The sequence below is a fragment of the Crinia signifera genome, chromosome 3 (genome assembly GCF_055691185.1).
Source record: "Crinia signifera chromosome 3, ASM5569118v1, whole genome shotgun sequence".
Classification (NCBI taxonomy): domain Eukaryota; kingdom Metazoa; phylum Chordata; class Amphibia; order Anura; family Myobatrachidae; genus Crinia; species Crinia signifera.
This window is the reverse complement of record NC_139219.1, coordinates 36676690-36696190: the sequence shown is the minus strand read 5'-3', so window position 1 is coordinate 36696190 and position 19501 is coordinate 36676690. Positions and strand designations below refer to the sequence as shown.

The 19501-nt window shown below is 42.8% G+C and overlaps 1 protein-coding gene across 6 annotated transcripts in view; it reads right to left on the bottom strand.

Moving 5' to 3' along the window:
• The window catches only part of PLCB4 (phospholipase C beta 4), a 305420-nt gene that overhangs the window by 92216 nt on the left and 193703 nt on the right, over positions 1 to 19501 (bottom strand). For all 6 annotated transcript variants that reach the window (XM_083175639.1, XM_083175638.1, XM_083175634.1 and 3 more), the window contains exons 9-14: positions 18614 to 18667; positions 16175 to 16256; positions 12287 to 12387; positions 11753 to 11810; positions 5396 to 5504; positions 4655 to 4865 (exon numbers count right to left, since the gene is read on the bottom strand). In XM_083175639.1, coding sequence (XP_083031765.1) covers positions 4655 to 4865; positions 5396 to 5504; positions 11753 to 11810; positions 12287 to 12387; positions 16175 to 16256; positions 18614 to 18667 — 615 coding nt within the window. The remainder of the gene's footprint in view (positions 1 to 4654; positions 4866 to 5395; positions 5505 to 11752; positions 11811 to 12286; positions 12388 to 16174; positions 16257 to 18613; positions 18668 to 19501) is intronic.

Here is a 19501-nt window from a genome sequence, read left to right as displayed (position 1 = left end):
TTGCGCGTCCCCTCGCGGCCTTCACAGTGAAGGTATCCGCGTCCCCTCGCGGGGCTCGCTGCGCTCGCCACGCTTCGGGCTCGGTGGCTCGCTGCGCTCGCCACACTATTATATTCTCACACCACGCCCTAGTGGATAGTAGGGCATGAAAAGGTCGGAGGACGCGTACCGCCGCCCCTCGCGGGCTCGCTGCGCTCGCCACGCTTCGGGTTGGCGTGGATCGTGGGGTGGCGTCAAAAATTGGGGGGGACATTTAAGGGTTAATTGGGCCTAATTCAGGGTTAATATGGCCAAATCGGGTCAATTGAGCCATTTAACAGTGAAATCGCGGTCAATCAGCCTTTTTAACATTGTTCCCTATGGGAAAATCGCGGTGATCGCGGTCATCGCGGGCATCGCGACCATCCAATTTTACCCGCGATGCCCGCGATGACCGCGATTTTTACCCCCGATGACCGCGATTTTGATCGTGGGCGCCCAGATAGGAAACAAGTACCTGATTATTTGTCTCACAAGCAGAAAATTTAACATTTTGCAAATTGCTAAATTTTCCATTTTTTTACGACATTTTGGTATTTTTCACAAAAAAACACAGACTGTATCGACCCAAATTTACCACTAATTTGAAGTACAATGTGTCACGAAAAAACAATCTCAAAATCACTGGGATAAGTAAAAGCAAAAAAAAGTTATCCCCACTTAAGTGAGACATGTCAGATTTGAAAAAAAGGGCTCTGTCAGGAACGCAAAAACTGGCTCTGTCAGGAAGGGGTTAATCCATCTGCCCCATTATGCTGTGTCTGTTATGCATTGCTCATTCTAGCAGTCAATGCGCAGACATATCTGGTGTTTATCTATGGGGCAGACTATATGTACTGCACACAATATATATACGTACATAATATATATTCCATATTGTACATGTGTGTGTGTGTGTGTGCACATGAAGGAGACTCCTCCAGCTTGGACTAGCAGCCCTGTCACCTGCAGCTGGGTGCTTTTTATTAGTACAGGGTCCCTGCATTTTCAGTGTACATACTGGAATAAATGTATATAATGTATATACTATGTCAGTCCCATGCTCTAGACCAGTGATGGCTAACCTTGACACTCCAGCTGTTGTTGAACTACACATCCCAGCATGCCCTGCTACAGTTTTACTATTTGGCCATGCCAAAACTGATGCAGGACATGCTGGGATGTGTAGTTCAACAACAGCTGGGTTGTCAAGGTTAGCCATCACTGCGTCTAGACTGATGAGGTCCCACCTGATGAGGTCATCTGGCCATGGTAGGGGGGGGATGTCCGTATTTTTAGGGGAACATTTTTTTGGTAAGAACCTACATTTTACGCCATGTTAAATTGCAGAGTTTATAATAATTATTCTGATTGTCAGTGTTCTAGGTGCTTGCAGTGTGCACCTGCATCTTCTCTTTTGTCATATCTGGTGTTTAGAAAACGTTTTCCTTTATCAGATTCAGGCATCTGCCATATACTGCTGTCAGTTTGCCAGCAAGTAGAAACTCGTTACCCATTTCCTTATTACACAGTGGTATAAACACCATTGTAGCACTGTCCATAGGCGAATCTAGAATTATGGTAATGGGTGGTCCCAGATCCAGACGTAATAGAAGAGGGACCTTTGCGCGGCGTAGCCGCGTGGCAAAAAGGGGGCGTGGTCTCATGGGAAGGAGGCGTGACATCACAAAAAGGGGTGTGGTATTACACATTAGACCATACACAGTAATGCCCATTACACATTTTAGCAAACTCCGTAATACCCATTACACATAAAGCCACACGCCGTAATGCCAATTGCATATAAGGCTACACAGCATAATGACCATTACACATTGTGCCACACATCATGATGCCCATTACATTCTATATAACAAACCGTAATGCCCATTACATATTTGCCACATAAGTGCTTCTTACCTTCGTGCTCATTGCTAGGGGGTTCTTGCTTGATCGCACCATAGTACCCATTACACATGATGCCGCACACCATAGTACCCATTACACATGATGCCGCACACCATAGTACCCATTACACATGATGCCGCGCACCATAGTACCCATTACACATGATGCTGCACACATAATGTCCCTTACACATGATGCTGCACACATAATGCCGCTTACACATGATGCTGCACACCGTAATGCCCCTTACACATGAAGCCACACATTGTGCGTAATGCCCCCACATACCGCCACTTGTAGCGTCCCTTAAGCAATGCCCCCAAAAGTGCCACTTACTGTAAATTTTTATATGAGCCTTCGCTGCTGCTGCAGGGAGAGATGGAGAGCGGTGCAGCTGCTTCTATGGGGAGAGGAGCAGAGTGCAGCGCAGAGCACGCTCCCACTCCCCTCCTGGTGCCCCCTCTAGCGGAGTGGACTTTTGAAATATTGTGCGCGCTGTTGTTGTGCGTGACGTCGGGGGAGCACGCTGGGCGCCGGCACCACATGATTAAGGGCGGCTGAATTCAGAGCACTGCAGGTCATGGCTGTTTGAAATAATACCCCTTTCATAACAGAAAATGCAGGGATTTACCCGGGAATATGGTCCCAGGATCATGCAGGGACATTCCCAGGCTGACCCCTTATACACCAGCCTAGTCCCTGCATTTTCTGGTGTGAGGGGGAGAGACAACCACTCCCCTCTCCCTACCCCCTTTTAACCAACCAGCTATATCTTCGGAACCAACTGACCCATTTACATGAGACCAGTATCATATTGAAGAACTTTTGAGTTGGCTTCGAATGATTTTGGTCCTGTGCAACTGGGCTGTTTGGTTCCAGAGAAATCTGCCCTCAAAGAACATAAACAGTCATGAAATTACATTTAAGAAATAAAAAAATCGGTTTAACCTCAATATCCCTGGAACCAATTAACCCATATAGATCCAGCCTGGTATCAGATTGAAGGCCCAGCGATTTGGGTCAGACTGAGATCAACCTCGAGCTTCAGTGATGCCAAAGGGGGAACTGGCAGCCGTTGAACTGGGTGGGGGTCAGAATTAGCGGGTCCCATGTTATCTTATAGGGAAAACGTTCCAGCTTTGCCTGGTCGTATCTCCGGTTCCCAGGGGGCTAGAGACACAGGGCTGGGCTCGTTGGAAAGCCCCGTCCCTCAGCTACAAAATGGGCTAATGGGTGGTCCTGTGCACCCCCGGACCACCCCCTAGATTCGCCTATGGCACTGTCACATTTCTGTCTTAATAATTGTGATTGTTTTACATTGTAAACCAAGAGTGTGATTTTCCTTTTATTTTTTGGCACAGTGTTTTTTTTCTTTTTATGCCTATTTATGCCTATCTCTTCTTGAAAAGTGTGCTATCTTTTGGTGTCTTGGTGAAACTACACAAGTACCTAAAAAAATCAATTTGGTTTCACTTTCTGTTAAGGAGTACCCACTGAGCGGCCTCTAGTGGTCACTGGCAGTAAGGAGGATTTAGCCTTTTATATATAGTGATATTTCTAATTCAAAAATGATCTGTCATACTCCCTTAGTATGACTTGTCACACTGCATTAGTATGAGCTATCTGACCCCCTTAGTATGATCTGTCTCACCATATTATCTATATCTCATCCCGTAAGTATGACATGTCACACCCTCTTTACCTCTCTAACTTGCTCCTTCACACAAGCTTTATTTCAGCATGTCACGTCTCCTTCCCCTCTAGACCCCCTTCTCGGCAGCAGCTCACACACAGCACCTCCCCCCTTACTACCCCTTTTCCATCATACACCTCCAGCAATTTATGTTTCCTTTCATTTAGTTGGCTGACAATTGGGAGAGCACCATGGCTGCAGGCTGCCTCCCTGCGTTAGAGGTAGCGCTAGGGGGCAGGATCACTGTCTTCAACGTGCCATCAGAGGCGGGATGGAGGGGGGGCGGTGTGGTTGCTCTGTCCACATAGTGAACTGCCTGCTTGGGGAGGTGGCCAGAAGTGGAAAACATGCAACAGGGGGTGTGGCTGCTCTTTATATACAGTGGGCTTTGGGAAGCAGAACTGATGAAGGGGTCCACAGCTAGTCTGTGTACATACAGTGGATTCCGTACTTGGGGTGTCCCATCACCAGCAGAATGTGACCTTCTGTTCTGTTCTGCAGGACTGAGGTAATGCTTGGGAGGTGGAGCAGGAGCATATACGGATGACCATCGATGATTTGGCCATCGACTATTGATTATTCAAAATTTAGTCTAATATTCATCAGTCGCTGTCCAATATAGTGCACTCACGGGTACATGTATGAAGCATTGATAAGGGCGGAGAAACAATAAAGTGCCTGGTACTTTATCACCGGCCAATCAACTCCTGACTGTTAAGTTACAGGCTGAGTTTAAAAAGGAACAGTCAGGAGCTGATTGGCCGGTGATAAAGTACCAGGCACTTTATCACTTCTCCTCCCTAATCACTGCTTCATACATCTACCCCTCACTACCTAAACACGAAAAGAAAGTCTACTCATTTGCTAGAACTAGTGTCACCAATTATCCACTGTAACAAATTCCATTGAATAAATATTTGTATAATAATAATAATAATAATAATACATTTAAAAAAAATAACCATAATAATAATAATAATAATAATAATACATTTAAAAAAAATAACCATAATAATAATAATAATAAGTAATAACCTGCATCCAGCTAGAAGAACCTGTCTGTACATCTCTACGGACGACTTTCCACCAAACTGTCTCCCGGTAAGGTACGTGTTGTGGGAGGAGCTTATAAAGTAATGTGCAAGAGGTTGCTCCATCTCCTGGTACAGCTCCAAGCGGTCTAGAAAGACGGGTGCATTCTCGTCCGACATCAGGTATCTGCAAAACCCGTCACTTAATATGTGACCTGCAAAGATGGGGACACAACGTAAACTCAAACTTGCTCATTATTTTATCTTAGTCTTCGGTAGTACATTTTTGAGTCAGACCCTAGTTAATTGAGCCAGATTATTCCTGTTCCGCCTTACGCAGCCGAATATTGGGCAAGACACAGAGGAGAGGAAAAGGTCGTAGTAATTGAGATTTAAGCCTCTTTTGCTATCAGCAATGATTTATGCGACGTACTTAATCTTCTAGGTCACAATGTCGCCACTCAGTCAAACTTTTAATACAAGTTTTTTTAATGAACTTTGCGTTGAGTCCAGATTAGATTTCGATATCCATTCATATAGTTTACTGAAGAGGTATCCGCAATAGGAACTAAATGGGAGTTTTACCTTTATGGATCCTGACAGGTTATCAGAAAACACATGTGGAATATGAATTGCTCTATCCAGCTCCGACATTATAAGGGTCAAAGGTCTATGATGATTGTCATTGGTTCGCCTTTGGGTAGAAGTACCGTAATTACAATGTCCGTATTACAGATGTCTTTACCTTTTTTCCTCAGTTCTTCATCTGGTTCGTACATCTCTATTATCTGCATCGCTCGCTTTGCATCGAAGAATGGGAACAGGATTTCATTCAGACGAGGATCTCTTTGATGCTACACAATAAAATGTAACAGCGCTTAATGAGATGTTTTTTTTTTTATTATGCCCTTTATATAACGAATTCTTCTTTACAGGACGTAATAATGATGATATAACGTGTGTATCTGTACGTGTGCGTGTGGTACAGACACAGAATCTTGTATGTTACGGAAGCAGACAAACGGGGGTACGTTACAGCTAAAATATTCTGGGGAAAATTTACTAGGATGGGAATTCTACTTCACATGGGATGTTGTTATGGACCACCAATCAGAATCTACTCCTTATTTATTTAGTACCTTCTAGAAGATGATATAGTATCTGATTGGTTGCCCATAGCAACATCCCAAATGAAAAAACACTGCAATACACCTTTAGTGCTGGTAAGTCTCCATGACTCCCTCTATCATTCAGGGGGGCCAGATGTACCAAGCTTCAAAAAGTGATGAAGTGAAGAGTGCTAAACAACCAGCCAATCAGCTCCTGCCTGTCATTTTTCAAACCCAGCCTGTAACATGGGAGGCAGGAGCTGATTGGCTGGCTGTTTATTGCTCTCCATTTTATCACTTTTTGAAGCTTGGGATACAATAAAAACCCGTTAAGCTTCTAATAGCTGTGTATGAAAATAGAGCTGATTGGTGTGCATTTTTTTTTCTCTTCACTTTATCTCTCCTAGTTTTGATAAACCTCCACCCGCATTCAGGTCTTTACGTGAATCGCAGAAACAAGGAGTACATAAATAGACTCCACAACACCAACAACATGCCCATTTACATTATATGGATATTCTGTGCAAGTTTTGGCTTTTCATTGTTACATTTTGCTTCCTACAGTATCTAAAATAAATGATCTTTTTTTATGTATTTCTTATTGAATTGTAGAAACAAATTTGAAGTCTTTTGGCTTATTCTGTATCCCTCATGCCACGGTTTTGGAGACTGTCCCATTCTAGGTCAAATATGATTACATATGAGTACAAGCTATCTGTTATCATCTACTTATAGAGGTTTCCTTCCACTAATAAAACCCTTATTCCAAATACTTAAAGTTCTAGTAAATGCCTTAAACAAGTGCACACATATATGTATGTATGTTATTGTCATGTTTTATGTAAATGAACAATTTGAGGAAACGCGGACTCCGAGACTGGGGTCTCAGTGCCAAAGGAATAGATGTATGAAGACTCTGTGCACCTCGATTCAATTCCAGCTTTACAGTAGAGAAACAATGATCATTTGAGTGATGTTGAAGTTGGAATGTGCTAATTTGATAAGTTTCCTAAGATGTTCCAACTGTACATGGCTCACAATGCTCAGGATTGATCGGGTCCCATGAACAGAAGTCAACAAAAGGAATTGTCAAAAAGAAACAAAAAGGAGAATGAAAGAGGACCTTAAAATGAAACAAAGAAAGGAGCTACGATGACGGTATAAAAGGAGTGGGGAGTCATGGGATGCGGTCGATAGGTCGACACGCCTAAGGTCGACAGGGACTGAAGGTCGACAGAGTCTTTAGGTCGACAATGCAGAAAGTTGAAACAAGTTGATGGTAGGGCATGAACAGGCGGTAGTTCATGCCCTACCATCCACAAGGGCATGGAAAGAGAGCAGAATAGTGTGCCGAGCATACCGAGGCACCGTGCCCGAAGCATTGCGAGTGCAGCAAGCGATGTGAGGGGCTGCCGCACACTTAGACAGTGTCCAGAACTAGACATCTAGATCTAGACACCTAAAAAGATTAAAAAAATACGTGTCAACCTTCTGCATTGTCAACCTTCCGCCGGTCAACCTAAGAACCCTGTCGACCTTCAGTTCCTGTCCACCTTCTGCCTGTCGACCTAAGGAGTGTCGACCTTTCTTGGGTCGACCTAACGATCCATACCGGGGAGTCATACAGTAGAGTGGGTTGAGGGGGTTTGTAGGATTCGGCTGAGTTTGTTGGGAACTGCCGGCTTGAGATACCAATCAGAGGGAAATAGGCAGGGAATGGAAAGATCAGCCATGAATCTTATACACGGAGCTCAACTTCTCAAAGCACCCGTGATAAGCCCAGTAATAAACTGTTATTGCAATGTTTCCCCTAAGACGCCCTGTATGCTTTGTGGTCAGCTTGCTAGGAGCTAGCGAATGTTCTCCCTGGCAATTGCTGCTCGCTGCGTGTACAGCAGATAGCTACAAGGTAGTGAGTAGCCTTTGTGTTACAATAACACACGGCGCCATTTAATGTCAAAATAATAACTCTCTCCTGGCCTCCAGCATCGTTTGTTTTATCATTGGAATGAAGGACAAATATATATAAAAATCTAACAATAAGTATTCACAGCCAAGCAAAGAAAAGTGTGAAAAGTGCAGCACACGTCCTCCCAACTTCTCACCTACTCATGGTGAGACGTTCCAGATGGTACAGTATTGTACCTAAAAAAGGAAAACCTCATTTTTTTTATCCCTAAATGGTGGTTTTAAAATGTGTTCTGGGATCCGGAAATCTTGAGGTTTAGCAAATGAATTTGGAATTGGAAGGAAGCCCTTATTCATGATCCAAGAGCTGGCCCTATTGTGGGGACTGCCTGGCCCTAGGCCTATTTCACTTCCCCTCTGCGGTCGGAGTGTTATTTTCCTTGAGATCAGTGACTGGGAGGTAGGAAGGAGCTGAGAGCGGGAGACCTTGGTTATGTGTAAAATGCAAAAATGAAGGTAAAATATATTTAAAGGCAAATGCCTGTCAAAAACAGCGGTGTACTCAAAATAAAATAAAAAAGGAACAATATTTGATGGGTAAATCTATTGTACAACTTCTGTTTTTGTTATAAATTCTAGTTCCTAACATTCAGTCACATAAATAAAAAAATAAATATATATATATATGTGATCCTATTTATGTATACCTATATCCTTCTGTATTACTGATCCGAAATGCATCCAAGGATGCAGTATTGGTTAATTTCTAACCTCATTGGCCAGCTGTGTGACACATTGAGGTTGCACATGCCAGCCGCCACAGCCACTTCCTAGAGGCCATGAAATATCTGTCCTCAGTCAGAGACACTAGCCCCTGCAACATGCCCCCATTGGGAGAGGTGTTGTATGACTTGCCGACAGTTGGGATCCGAATGGTCAGTGTACTGACATTGGAATCCCAGCCGATGGTACACCAACAGGGGGGCACAAAAAAGCATCTCGCTGCGGGCTCGGTGGCTCACTTCACCCGCAACAGGTTCTATTCTCCCTCTCTGGGGGTTGTTGACCCCCACGATGGAGAACAGTCGGCATTTCGGCATCGGTATACTGACCACCGGGATCCCGACTGTCGCCAAGTTCTCCGGTACCCCAATTGGAGAGACGGAGGTTGTCACTGCTCCCTCCCTGAACCCAAACAGCATCCAACTGTCAATTACTGACAGTTGGATGCCGTTCTGCAACTACCATCACAGGACCTATTCAGGCATTTGCAGAACGAGTCCTGCACATGGGCAAAGTACCAAAAATAGGTACTTTGCTGCACGCAATGCTGATCCAACCACATCTGAATTCCCACCATTGCACAGATGGATCTTAGCAGGATCTATTTTTGTGTGGAAGAGGCATTTTAGAAGAACTGGGTTAGATCAGTTACGTCAGGTGGTAGTGTTGTAGGCATGTGGCTTGAGATAGATAGATCTCTTGCACCCAGCATGGGAATCTGGCCATGACTTATAGTAATGATGACAATTGCGCTATGGACAGAAGCACACTGTTTGCATTCTCGCATTAGACCTATGGCCAACTGGCATTAGTATAAGTTAGAAATTCAGACTCGAGCTGCACCCCGGAAACACAGGAACCGTCCTTCCGCCTCGGTCACTGCCTCTATGTAGTTAGCACTGTTTGTATATCTACCAATGTTAGGGCAGCCATCAGATTATAAAAGGGCATCATCATCAGTTGGCGATGCCTTGTCGTGGTGAGAAAACAAACTAGCAGATATAAGGCAGTAACAGTCTACAATGCAACAGTGTTACTTGTTTAATAAAAGGGTTATAGGCAAACAGTATGTATTGTTGTCCTTAAAATCCACCAATGCTTATTTTAATATAGGCATAGACTAAAAAATGTATTTAGCCTGACCTAACTGCTCCTGCCAACTAAGGTGCACTACAAGGTTTCTTAATTACGATAAAAGTATTCCTAGATGTCCTGGAAAATAATGGCACATCCAGCCCGTATATCCCATCACAACGTTTGCTGGAGCACCGATCCCATGCACCTCTACTACATATAAGACAAGTGTTATTTAAGAATGGCTTGTTCTATCAAGGTCCAGTATGTAACAAAGCCCTTACAGCAATCTTGGCAAACAGCCATGATGGCAACTGCGAATGTTTGCGACAATTATCGATAACTAGACATCAGAATCTTGAAATTTATATAAAGAAAACCAGGCTGCAGAAGCAGGGATGGATTTAGGGGTCAGGTGGCCCATGAGAAGAACTTTAAGGTCCGTCACCTCTTTCACCAATAATTAACCCTAATATGACAATTTCTAGTATAATGTAATGGGGGGTGGGGAAGCACTTGGACACTTGTTTTGTTATAGTCGCACATAGTAATAAAACAAGTTGAGACCTGATGACAGTCTTTAATTTAAAAAACTTCTTAGTAGATTCAAAATATTTCTACTGTTACGTACCATATGCCAAGTTCAGTGGAGTGTGGACAGGTCACATGTTCTACTGGATTGGAAGAATCTGAGAAACTGGGCAGGTACTGGGTAGGCCTGCCTGTTGATTGGCCATCCCCCAGGCCGCGACACACATTGATCGGGTCATCCATTTAACACTAACTACAAAATAATTCTGCTGTATTGTACACCCCCTCGAGTCTACCCTCCACTCATGATGGGAAATGATATGGTAGAGTAGAAATATTTTGCAATTAGAAGAAAACTAAAGGCTTGTACAAATGGTTTGATTTTTGCTAGTGGTCGATTTTGACTAAGTTATTTTCACTAGATGCACTGGCGATTTGGACTATATGTACTGGCGATACTGGTATTAGACTATCTAGTCAAAACTGCCTGCCAAAATCGCACCGTTGACTCGCTAGGTAGAGCCCAAAAATGCTGCCTGCCCGAATGCCTCTCAACTGTGAAGAAGTTCAAGGCCTGATGCCCACTTGCATTTAATTTGCATTCACAAATTCATGTTCAAACACCAGCTTGACGCATTCTTGTGTTTACTTCTGTTTATCTGCTCATTGGACTTTACTGCATTCCCATAAATGCGATAAGTAGGGCAAGCAGCATTCTCGAACCCATAAAACTCCCAAGTGCGCGGACATCGGAAACAACTCTTTTCATGCACTTTACAAGTTAGAGAAAAACAAAATACAACACATGCAATTGGCGGGCATTAGGCCTAAGAAGGATCATTGTTAAAAGTGGTGGATCCTGTGAAATAAAATCACTTGGTGTTTATGGTCAATTAGTGTAGAATTACATTTATCATTTATGGTTACACCGGATACTTAAAACTTGGAATTTATAAAACAACAACAATAATTGATTCAACTGTAGTGTTTAGGAAGTCAAATACTGGATTACTGTAAAAATATCAAGTAACAAATCTTGAGCCGGATGTAATGCGGTACGAGACCAAATGCCATGCGGTATGAAGGCCGAACGCGAAGGTTTTTTTTAAAGGGGCAGTTATTTACAAGGCACAACCCTTTAAAAAAAAACTCATAGTTCGTCTGGCATCCCGCATTGTATTACATCCGGCCCCTTATCTCTAACATACTGTATACAGATAAACACTGGTAACCAGAGTACAAAATACAATTCATAACAATAACAACACAAAAATCTACAGAAAACAAAATCACCCAACGACAGCAAAACATTAACACACATAGAGCAACATTACAAAAGCAACTTGGAAAGCAAACATGTAAGAGCTAAAGGTAAAATGGGGAGGGGGGGGGGGGGGGGAACAAAAAATACCAGTCACATCTGAAGGCTCACACAGAATAAAGGCAGACAAGCTTTGGCATACCAGTTGCTGCTAAACTACAATTCCCATCATGCTCCATCAGTCGGTAGTAGGAAGGGGATAATGGGAGTTGTAGTTCAGTAATGGCTAGTGATGCGTAAGATTGCCTAGCCCTGTAGAAGGCAAGATCGGCAAATCAGGAAGAATGGCCAGCTGATTGGATGACGCATGCAATGGAAAACTGGAAAGGCAAGCCACGGCAGACAGACTTTCATAGAAGTTAATGAAAAAGCTTACTTCATTTAGAAAGCTCACTAATTGGTCTACCGTTAAATAGTCAGAATTTTCTCCATTGCTGAAAAGAAATTCATTAGAATAAGTCAATTTCTATTGAACATATATATATATTTATTTTTAGATATGTATACCCTATTAACATTAGCAAAAATAAAGACGGCAAGAATCCATTAGTCTTAGCATTTATTCTGAAAGGTGAATAAACCTGTTTATTTCATGATACTTTTTAAAGCGAAATTAACATGAATGTGCTTCAGCAAAGAGTTCCTTCATTTCCTCTTCGGATTAGTTTACAAACTTTGTTAATATCTAACCAAGCAAGTTAATCTGTAGATCGTTAGTAACAGCCAGATTAAACGGGTGTCAGGTACATCTGTAGCATGCCCCCTTTATAGTCTCAGGTCAATCTACAGGTGGAACATGATATCGGTGAGAACACATATTTTAATGTGATCTTTATCCGAATTATACACACACACACTTATATATATATATGCACATATATATACATCCACAAAAATGTTTGGAACTTACATTTTCTTAAAAAGCTCTTCTATGTCGGTTCGCGGGCAAATTTTTTGGGTAAGTTCATAAAACTTCTCAAATGTAAAAGCAGAGGGCTCGATTTCATCGTTCTGCAAAAAAAAAAAAAAGGCATTAAAATGCATCAATTTGTTTTAACATAAAGATATAGCCGCGCTCACCGTAGCGGCAATCCGGGTCGTGCTTGTTTGCCGTGGGAGCGAATGTCGATGGGTACGAGCCAATCACCACGAGACGTGGCGACTGGAACAGCAACGATTAGCTTGGCTAAGATCTTGTGCGTGGGGGGGGGGGGGTATATTTACTAAAGGTCGATTATGGTTGATTTTTGGGTCGATGATAATCTGTTTACAATCAATCTTAATCGATGTAGGGCTTCAAGGGCTAGAGCACACATTTAAACTGAATTTGTCAGTAAATGTGTACTTTAGCCGAACATCGATTAAGAGCAATTTAAAAATTGACAAATGGTGACCCAAAATCGTCCAACATGGACCTTTAGTAATATACACATGGGAGTGTTCCCCTTTTAGATTGTTCTGCCGCTAATACTGTAGATGTGAGTCAGCTCTTATGAATACTGCACTTTTCTACAGCCTTGTACTAAGATATATGAACTTGAGGAAATGGCAGATTTTTTATTTTCTTTTCTTAGTTCATAATTGGAAATGTTCAGTTGGGGACGATACTATGGGTAGAACAGAGCATTCACGATAACAGTTTTATGAGAAAAGTATTTTGTTAAATTAATGAACATGTATCATCTCGCTAGAAAATAAACATGAAATGAGAATATTTGATATTACATTATATTATGATATAATATCATTATACCACTGAAGCAATAAACCAATCATTTTTAAGTCTCTGCTCCCCTTCCCCCACACATACTGAATCACTGGCTTATGATAGATCTATTTTTATCTCATGTGTGTTTAAGTTCTTCTGCTCTTGTTTATTTAATTGCATTTGTTCAACTAATTTGGTTAATGGTTTAATTATATCAAATCGGAATTAAATGACTCTTCTAATGTCCAAGGCCAGCCTGTAAAAACCCATAAACGCTAGACGATACACTAGAATACAGATATTGTTAACAATATAGTTGGTAATCCCAGGCGAAATAGGTAGTGCATACACACTGAACGATATCATTAATGTGATGTCACCCGTCCCCCCGCTCCTAGAATGCATCATTGATGATATTGGGGGGTATTAAATTAAGTGCCATTTTTTAATGCATTCAGAAAAACTGTACTTTCTCCATCTTTAGATCGAATTTAGAGTCAATCTATTCAATCAAAGTGCCAGTCGAACTACTCAAAAAATTTGGCATGATCAAAAAACTTACTTGCTGAATCACGTGTTTTTGCCCTTTTTTTAGTAATTTTTCAATGATTTTTTTTTCTTATTTCATTTGCATTGGTATTGGCAAAAAAAATGGCCACAATTGAATACTGAAGTCCAAATTTTTGGGAATAAACTGACTTAATTGAATACCCTCCAGGCTCCAGTCAACATTTGGTATCCGGCTGAAATTATTATTATTTATTATTATAATTTTATTTAGAAGGCGTCACAAGTGTTTCGTAGCGCCGTACAAAGGAGGTCTACAGTATCTTAGTCAATAGGCCGACACCAATAGGTTGACATAATGTAGACAGGAAAAGAATTTGCATTTCCACCCCCCCCCCCCAAAAAAAAAATTGACATTCAAAAAGCCGACATTGATAAATGGCCGAAATGAAAAAGGTTGACATGAAAAGGTTGAGATTTTTTTAAACTTTTTCATACTTTAACATCAAAGTGGACTCCGAATGGGAATGGTAAAGTGTGCAGAGCACAGCGGTAGGTGAGCTACACTAAAGGGGGATCCAATTCGACATGTGTTGACACTGACACACAAACTAAAAAACCTCATGTTGACCTTTTCACGTGTCTACCTTTTTCATGTCGACCTTTGCTTGTGTCAACCTCAATTTCAACCTTTTGCATGTCGACTTACTAACACTGTAGACCTTTCCATCCACACCCTCAACATTGAACATGCAGCACAGATGACTGTAGGAGGGGGTCGTTAACAATACACGGAGGCGCGCACCGTTAACGATGTTTAGAGTACACACTAAGCGATATTATAAATGATACAGCTCAGAATGGCCAACATGAACGATATCCTTTGTAATATCGTGTATGGGGCTTAAGGGTGCTGCAATGGGTACTGACTTTTGATTGTTGTAATCCAAATACAGACATGTCAATACTATAACAATAAACACAGAAGGGATAAACATAACTTATAATTACAAAGTGCTAAGCAGGAACGGTCTCAGGGTTTTTTGGGGAAAAATTCCCAGAGAAGTACAAGGAAGAGATTAACCAGGAACAGATCGTTCTCACAATTTCTGCCCCCGCAGGCGACATTTAGACATTCTTAAAATATATTCAAATATCTCACTGTGAATTTGGGCAAATGTATCCCATCCCATCCTTATCAGAGATGCGGCTTGTGATAAATATGTCCCTGATTGCTGGTATTCCTCCAGGTTCTGCAAATCGCTGCTTGATACATTGCTAATTCTATGGCTCCCTAGTAAGATGACCAGGAGGGCTCTTTGCAAATATATATAAGGAATTCTATGAAGTTGCCTTTTAGACATAGAAATAAACCACGGTGGCTGTTGACAGAGGTTGGAATATACGTGACTTCTATGTGTACTTGTGTCATGCTTTACAACCATAAAGGTATACTGTAGCATTATGTACCTAGGTCTGAATGGGAGCAGTGTATTACAGTATATACTCCCCCAGCTGATATTTTGTAAGGAAACACGTAAAAGTGTTAGAAGATAAATGAAAATAAATAACTGGCATTCTGACACAAAGAAGAAATGCTGATGGACAAAAAGATTTGATCAAAACGATTCCCAGCTTCTGCACTGCATCTGATCAGTTAAGACAGAGATCAATTAAAACTGTATAAATATACCAGGTGTATTATACACCGGCAAAAATGAATAGATTTTGTGAAGAAAGAGGTGATCTAATACATATCTTTTGGGCCTGTAAAAAAACTAGAAAGCTTCTGGCGGGACATAGAAAATTTCCTCTCTGAGATCTTGGGACTAAAGGTGCGTACACACGGGGGCGATTTTGTATAATATCGCGGGAGATATGGTCGCTTAGCCCATGATGGGAGTGTGCACCGGCGATATATCGCCGGGTGCGCGCTCCCGTTTTTACCCCTGTAGTGATCGCTGGTCGCAGGAACATGCTCCTGCGACCAGCTGATTACTGATTATCTCTGGTCGCTAATGAAAAGTAAAAACTGAGCAATATATCTCCCCCGTGTGTACGGGGCTTTAGAATTCAATTTACATTACAGATGATACTGTTACATATAGTTCCATCAAATTTAAGTAGTGCAAAAACATATTTGTTAAACCAAATAATTAGCGCTATGATAACTTTGATTGCTCAATCATGGAAACAAAAGCAGGTACCAACTTCTCAGAAGGTAATACATAAAATAGATTTTAACTATAAGATGGAAACTCTGGGGAAAAATGGTAACTCCAGGATAGATAAATTATGGAGAGAGTGGGACGTATATCGAGAAGGACTACATAGAGATAGAATGATTTAACGTATCAGGGTTTTGTGTTCTGCTCTATTAATTAATTTACCCATCAAAATCATAAAATCATGAAATATAAAAGTATGGATTAAGATGATATAATGTCTTGTCTTGTTAGTGTCAAAGTAGAGTCCTTGTATTGTATTTGTATTTTGTATGTTTTGTATATCTTTAAGGGGATTGTGTACCCCCTTGGATTGTCATATGAAATTTCGATTAAAAAAAAAAAACTGTATAAATACCTTTCCGCTCGGAAGACCTAATTCTTTAAGTACTTGAAAGATAACTTTTTCTGTTTTTCCTGATGCGAATGTTCTTGTAATACTACAAAATAAGCAAAGATATAAACTGTAATAAAACAAAACCTAGGGCATGCTGCAGAACACTGTAATAGAGCAAGTCCATCCCATCCTGCTCTGACAGCTGTGCCCATCCATCCCATCCTGCTATGACAGCTGTGCCTGTCCATTCTACAAGTGCTCACTGCTGTGCCTGTCCATTCCACCATGGGCTGACTGCTGTGCCTGTCCTTCCCATCCTGCTCTGACAGCTGTGCCTGTCCTTTCTACAAGTGCTCACTGCTGTGCCTGTCCATTCCACCATGGGCTGACTGCTGTGCCTGTCCCTCCCATCCTGCTCTGACAGCTGTGCCTGTCCTTTCTACAAGTGCTCACTGCTGTGCCTGTCCATTCCACCATGTGCTGACTGCTGTGCCTGTCCTTCCCATCCTGCTCTGACAGCTGTGCCTGTCCTTTCTACAAGTGCTCACTGCTGTGCCTGTCCATTCCACCATGGGCTGACTGCTGTGCCTGTCCTTCCCATCCTGCTCTGACAGCTGTGCCTGTCCTTTCTACAAGTGCTCACTGCTGTGCCTGTCCATTCCACCATGGGCTGACTGCTGTGCCTGTCCTTCCCATCCTGCTCTGACAGCTGTGCCTGTCTTTTCTACAAGTGCTCACTGCTGTGCCTGTACATTCCACCCTGTGCTGACTGCTGTGCCTGTCCATCCCACCCTGCGCTGACTGCTGTGCCTCTATATCCCACCCTGCGCTGACTGCTGGCCCTGTACAACCCACCCTGTGCTGACTGCTCTTTCTGTCCAACCCAACCTGCTCTGACTGCCGTGTCTATCCATTATATCATGCGCTGACTGCTCTGCTTGTCCATCCCACCATGCTCTGACTGTTGTGCCTGTTCATCCCACTTTGCGCTGACTACCAACCTTGTCCAACCCACACTGCACTGACTGCTGTGCCTGTCCAATCCACCCTGCGCTGACTGCTGTGCCTGTAAATCCTACCCTGCGCTGTCTGTTGTTCCTGTCCATCCCACCCTGCGCTGACTGCTGTTCCAGTCCATCCCACCCTGCGTTGACTGCTACTGTTACTTATACCCTTATCCACTCTCTGGTCACCTCTAGAGTGGACTACTGTAATATCCTCCATTCTGGCCACCCTGACAAACAACTCTCTCCACTGAAATTTATCCTTAATGTAGTTGCCTGGCTCATCTTCCTTACCAAATTTACTACTTCCACCTGTCCTCTCTAACAAGCCCTTCACTGGCTCTCCTTCTCTTTCAGAATCCAATTCACACTCACCCCTTTCACACCAGAAAATGCAGGGACCCACCGGGAATATGGCCCAGGAATCATGCCGGGCCATTCCCGGGATGGCCCCTTTCACACCAGAAAAGTCCCTGCATTTTCTGGTGTGTGTGAAGGGGGTGGGAAGGAGGCGGGGAGGAGGCCGGCAGGAGGTGAGGGGAGGCCGGCAGGAGGTGGGTAGGAGGCGGGCAGTCGGCGGTGGAGGCCGGCAGGAGGTGTGTAGAATACTCACCCCGGTTGCTGGTCCTCTGACGGGACAGCCATCGGATGAAGATGAAGCAGCTCTCCAGTGCCCTCACTGCCTCCGGAGAGCTGCGTCATCTTCATCCGCCGCCTGTCCCGTCATTTGCGCCCGCAGCCTGTGTGGATCCCTGGCCAAACAGCACACCGAGGACCGGCAACCTGGCTAAGTATCCCCTACCCCATTCACACCGGCCAGGTCCCCGGGTTAAACCCGGGAACAACCCTGCTCCATAGCAGGGTTGAAATGATTTTGGCCCAGGAACCTTTCACACCTGCGCTAGTCGTGGGTTGTTCCAACCTGGGAAATTATGCTGGTGTGAATGGGGTATTACAAACCCCTCACCCACTCGTCTCTTATTTACATCTCTGACCTCATCTCCCTTTACACTCCCACACATCCTCATTCTGCTAATGCATGCCACCTCTCCTGCCTGCTGATTACTTCCTCCTACTCGTTCTCCAAGATTTTGCACCTGCTGCTCCCTACCTTTGAAGTTCTCTTCTTTTTCCCCATCATACTCTCCCCACCTCTCTAGAAAACATCAAACAGGCTCTCAGACCCACTTCTTCACCAAACCCAGCCAACTCTCCTCCTAATCCTCTGCTCACTGGCTATCCCATCTGTCGGTCTGCCCCTCCCCTTTACAATATAAGATCTCAAGCAGGGTCCTCTTTCCTCATGTGCTTGTAAATAACTGACCCATATAAACAAAAACCTCTGAGTTTGTCCGGCATCCCGATTTACACCGTAATACATCTGGCCCAATACCTTGATTTTTACACACATTAGAGGCAGTAGAATTGAAAAAGCCTCATATTTCTAATCTTTTACCTTCGGACTGGAATTTTTCCATTAATGTTTGTCAGAAAGGAAAGTTTCATCCAGCTGAAATAAAGAAATAAATTGTGTCAGAAATGTATTAAATATAACGAGATGCATCAAAATAAACAGGCAATATATCCTTATGCAATATTACAGGAACTTCTATATTATACTTGTACCAATATTTAAAAAAATAAATATATTATTTGTAATTGTTCTATGATCCGATGTTAGCCCTCGGAGACTTTGGCCTTCTGTCGGTGAACCGAGAACGGAGGAGACAGATGAAACAGGCTTTGTACTAATTTATAAGACAAGGTGACTCTTCTACAGTAACGTCAGGGAGATGTAGGATTATGTAATGGAGAAGTTCCATCATTTTTATGAACAAGTTGACAAATTGTACTTTACAGACGGCGGTGTTATTAGACGGTAGGTTATAAATGCACATCGGACAACCTTGCTTTGGTCTAGAACGACCTGCACTATTAATTTCAAGTGTAAGCGCGCATAATGCAATACCGTGTTTGCATTAATTGTCATTCGTCATCCTTATACATTTACTAAATATAATTTGTCCTGTAAGCTGTCAATACGGAACTTTCACCAACTAGAAAAAGGTGCAGACAAACAGTGGGGCCTGATTCAAGAGAAACGGTAGACGCAGTAGCGAGCAATCGGGCATCTATGACCTCTGGTATTCTATGGCTGCCTCTGAACGCAGCCTCTTTTATTTACAAGAACGTGACATGTACTTCTATCCACCACCTAGGAATCGCCCAGGATACTTTTACGCATCACTTATAAAAATCGCCTGATCATAACAGCATCTTTGTGCAGACACTATGGGGGTTATTCTGGTTGATGTGCAAGGCTGCGAATTCGCTGGCTCCACCC